This window comes from Watersipora subatra, chromosome 8 (genome assembly GCF_963576615.1).
Source record: "Watersipora subatra chromosome 8, tzWatSuba1.1, whole genome shotgun sequence".
NCBI lineage: Eukaryota > Metazoa > Bryozoa > Gymnolaemata > Cheilostomatida > Watersiporidae > Watersipora > Watersipora subatra.
Genome location: NC_088715.1, coordinates 55,796,773 through 55,801,657, shown reverse-complemented (window position 1 = coordinate 55,801,657; position 4,885 = coordinate 55,796,773). Strand labels below are relative to the sequence as shown.

At 38.5% G+C, this 4,885-nt stretch overlaps 1 protein-coding gene across 1 annotated transcript; it reads left to right on the top strand.

Annotated features, from left to right (window-relative positions):
- The first annotated feature begins 1,291 nt into the window (after window positions 1-1,291).
- On the top strand, window positions 1,292-1,978 carry LOC137402753 (uncharacterized). The gene has a single exon (XM_068089259.1). The coding sequence runs from the start codon at window positions 1,292-1,294 to the stop codon at window positions 1,976-1,978; it is 687 nt and encodes a 228-aa protein (XP_067945360.1).
- Window positions 1,979-4,885: the final 2,907 nt, after the last annotated feature.

The following is a 4,885-nucleotide window of genomic DNA, read 5'->3' as shown; positions in this document are numbered from 1 at the left end:
AGATATATAAATAGATAGATAAATAGATATATAGATAGATATAAACATTATTTACATTGGTCAATGCTGTTTAGAGCAAATGAAAGAGACAAAAAGCTGTAGAATTAAGGAAAAGGAAGTAAATTGTAGAAAGTATAGTAAAGTGTAGAAAAAGGAAGTAAATTAGGTGTATTGAAAGCGAAAGCTCTTTTTGCATAACACTGTTCTACAATGTGAATTGGTGCAATGTTGGTGTCTGGTATAAGATGTTGTGTCTTTTTGGGGAAGTAGCAATGCAATAGACGGTCAGGCGGATTAGAGATACGATTAGAGTATTTTAAACAACAAATATTGAAAAAGACATTTAGCTCCTCAGCATTAAGGCCATTTAAAAGGCTGTAACTGTCCATATCAGGTAGCATAGCCATGAAACATAATTTTTGAAATCATTCTAGTTTTTTATTAGTTTTTGATACAAAGGCATCAGCTTGGAGCAGCATAAGACAAAATGGACAATGTAGGATTTTTTGTAAAAGATTGATAGACCCTTTTTATTTTACACTTAACTTTCTGAGCTGAATTAGAGCATGAGTTGATTGTCTAGTTTTGGAGATAATAAAGTCGACATGGTATAAGAATCATAAATTATTATCTATTTGTATGCCCAGAAGATTGACTCTGTCAGTATTTTTAATCTTAATGTTGTTTATGGTGATAAAAAGGCTGCAAGCAGTTTCCCAGATGATAAAATTGTTGGTTTGTAACTTAACAGTATTTGTAGTATATCCCGGATGTGACGTCAACCGAATATGGAATGACAGCACATGCTCAATGGAGGGGGTTTTTGGATACTGGCGGTTAACTTGTATGGACGTGCACTAAGCCTGGATAGATACTTATAAAGGTATACTTACTATACAATACTGCATGGTGTCAGAAGTTGTGAACCTACTAATACAAACAGTCACGGATAGTGTTTGAATTGAAATTAGCTGCAATAATTGATTATTGATACTACTAATAGGGTTAAGTTGGTTTGCTGGAACCACTTAGAGGTAATATCATAGATTGTAATTGAATTTGCAGGAATTCATAGGCACTTGAAATACTCGTAGGTGGTTTGCAGGAACCATTTTGATAAATTATGGCGGAGGCAAGAGACGACAGATTTGTACAACGCCTGGATTTTAAGGACAGTAGCAAGTTATCAGCTTCCTGGAAAACTTTTAAGTCCCAGTTTGCAATAGTTAAGATTGCTAAGAAGTACTCCGAAATGACTTAGGAGGAAAGGATAGCAAACTTGCTACTGTTAATGGCTCCTGACAGTGTGAGAATTTATGATCAATTTACATTTGATTCTTCACAGACAGACAAAAAGAAAACTCTAGTAAATGTAGTAAAATTCTTTGACGCACACTTTGAACCTGTTAAAAATGTCATCTATGAATGTGTCAAATTCAATGACATGAAACAAGGAAGTTTGTCGACCCACCAATTCATAACAGAGGTTCAAACACAGGCTGACAACTGTGACTATGGAAACATGAAAGATGAGCTTATCAGGGATAGAATTGTTGTGGGAGTTAATGATCATAAACTGAGGGAACACCTAATTGATATTGATGATCTTACTCTACATAAGGCAATTCAAAAGGCTAAGCAATATGTCACGCACCACTCTTCAGTACTGCAAATGAATAGTAGTTCATCAGCAAATGACAATCTAGATGAGGTTAGAACTCGCCCTAGACATTTTGTACATAATAAAAATGAATCATCGGCCGATCGCAGGAGTAAATGTCAATACTGTGGCAGAAAACAGGCACATTCTAAAGACAAGTGTCCAGCTAGGAATGCTACCTGTTTTGTATGCAAGCAAAAAGGCCATTTTAGTAAATCTGCAGTGTGCAAGGGACGTAGTCTACATAGAAATGCAGACGAAGTGGTAGATGAAGAGCATCAGCTAGGTGGACTGTATCTAGGATCGGAGTCAGAATGACTAGGCATTGACACTTTAGACAATAATGTTATCACAAAGACACCCAAGGCTTGGTTAGTTAATGCTAAAGTAAATAAAACTCCAATAACTTTTAAATTAGATACAGGTGCAGCTGTAACTGCCATACCAGATTTGCTAAAATATTGTGTGTCAAGATTAAATGTCACAGAGAAGGCACTAAAAGGTGCTGGAAATCACAATCTTAAAGTTCTAGGCGTTTCCAAGGCTAAAATATCAGCTGGTTCATATACCATACAGGAAGATGTATATGTAGTAAAAAACTTGGTGACACCATTACTTGGTAAGCCAGCAATATCAAAATTAGGACTTTTGAACCTGTTAGACAATATTGAAATGGAAAATGATTGGATTTCTGAATTTCCAAAGCTCTTTAAGGGACTAGGAACAATGGAGACAGAGGCAAGAATTATTTTAAATGACTCCGTGTCACTTTTTGCACAGAGTGTACCGCGAAGGGTGGCAGCAGCAAGGAGACAGCCTTTACTGCAGGAATTGCAGAGGATGGAATCTCTTGGTGTCATTGAGAAAATAGAAGCACCAACTGATTGGTGTGCGCCTTGTATTGTTGTGCCGAAGAAAAATGGAAATATAAGACTGTGCATTGATTTCACAAAATTAAACAAGGCAGTAAAATGAGAATTTCATCCATTACCGAATGCCCAGGAGACGCTGAGCGAACTGGGGAATTCTAAATTTTTCAGCAAGCTTGACGCCAATTGCGGGTATTGGCAAATGAAGTTGCATGAAGAATCTCGAAAGTTAACATCCTTTATTACTCCTTTTGGAAGATTCGTCTGCAAACGTTTGCCTTTCGGTATCAGCTCTGCTCCTGAAATATTTCAGAGGGAGATGCAGAAGATCTTGAGTGGCTTGGAAGGCATAGTTTGCCAAATGGACGATATTTTAATTCATGGTTCAGACAAGGCTGAGCATGATGGAAGATTAAGAAATGTAATGCAAAGACTACAACAAGCAGGCGTTACTCTAAATGACTCTAAGTGTGAGTATGGTAAGAAGCAAGTAAAGTTTTTGGGTCATGTTATCGATAAGACAGGGATACATGCAGACCCAGAGAGGTCTAAAGCTATACTAAACTTTCCAACACCAACAAACAGAACGGAGTTACAGAGGTTTTTTGGCATAGTGAACTACTTAGGGAAGTTCTCTCCACTTTTAGCTACAAAAACAAACCACTTGCGTCAACTATTAGGAAAGGATGCAGATTGGATATAGGGGTTTCAACAAGCTGAACAGTTCACAGAACTTAAAGAGATCTTGTCCTCAACACCAGTTTTAACTCCATATAGTGTGTCAGCTGAGACCATGATAAGCGCAGACGCTTCAGCTTATGGTATAGGAGCAGCTATACTCCAAAGAGTTGAAGGTGAATGGAAGCTGTTGCATATGCTTCTAGGGCGTTAACCACTGCTGAGAAGAGATATGCGCAGATTGAAAAAGAGGCGCTAGCAATATGCTGGGCCTGTGACAAATTCCACTACAATGTGGCAGGCAAAGATATTGTGATCGAAACTGACCACAGATTGCTGTTAGCTATTCTAGGAGAGAAGGAACTTGCCAAACTTCCGATCAGGGTTCAAAGGTTCAGACTAAGGATGATGAATTACACATATAAAATCACATATACTCCAGGAAGGAAGCTAGTTTTGGCTGATGCCTTATCTAGATCTCCAGTATTAAGTGAATGTGTTGTCCAGGAGTTGAAGGACTCTGCAATGGTATTAGAGTTGATGGACTCTTTACAGATTTCACCTGGAAGACTGAACAGAATAAAAGCAGCAATGCTGAAAGACAATGTCGGAATGATGTTGCTGCAGTTTACCACTGATGGTTGGCCATCAAGCAAGTACTTACCAGAGATAGTACAACCTTTTTATACGTTCCGAGACTACATAACAGCAATCGAAGGAGTACTGTTTTATATGAACCGAGTATTCATTCCGGAACTAGAGAGAGAAAAGGTTCTCTGGGAAATTCACCAAGGACACCAGGGTGAAACCAAGTGTATAAGAAGAGCAGCAGAAGTCGTCTGGTGGCCAGGTATGTTCAGGGAAATTAGGGAAATGGTCAAAGAACGCTCAAAGTGTGAAGAGTTTTGGAGGAAACCAAGGGAACCTCTTAAGAGCACTCCATTTCCAGAACAACCATGGTTGAGATTAGCAGTAGATCTTTTCGAAAAAGATGGTGCTAATTACTTAGTGGTAGTAGACTACTATAGTCGATATATTTCCGTGCATGAGTTTAAGGACTCAACAGATGCCAGGAAAGTTGTACTGGAATTAGAAAAATTGTTATGCATGATCGGGATACTGAACACCATAGTGAGTGATAATGGTCCGCAATTCATTGCAGACAGCTTTAAGAAGTTTGTTAGTAAATGAGATATTGAGCACATCACGAGCTCCCCCAAATTTCCCCAGAGTAATGGAGAGGCGGAGAGGGCTGTCCAAACGGTGAAAAATCTAATGAGAAAGAATCTCAATATACAGGCAGCACTGTGTGCTTATAGAGATACACCTTTTGCCAATGGATACTCTCCTTCTCAACTACTATTCAGCAGATCGATGAATTCGATGGGATTGATGACTGGAAAAAAAGTTGATGTGGAAAGATTGAATACATTTGAACAAGACAGAAGGGAAAAACAAGCATTCAATTATAACCGCCGACATGCTGCTAGAGATAGGAGCCCGATATGTATTGGTCAGAAAGTAGTGATGAGAGAACCACAGAAAGCAACCACACCAGCTTTAGTAGTTGCTGCACAAGGACGGGAAGTAGTAGTAGAAAATCAGCAACAAAATCTAATTAGGAGAAATAGATCACAAATAGCTAGAGCGCAAGATAGGTTGGAAGATAATGCAAGTG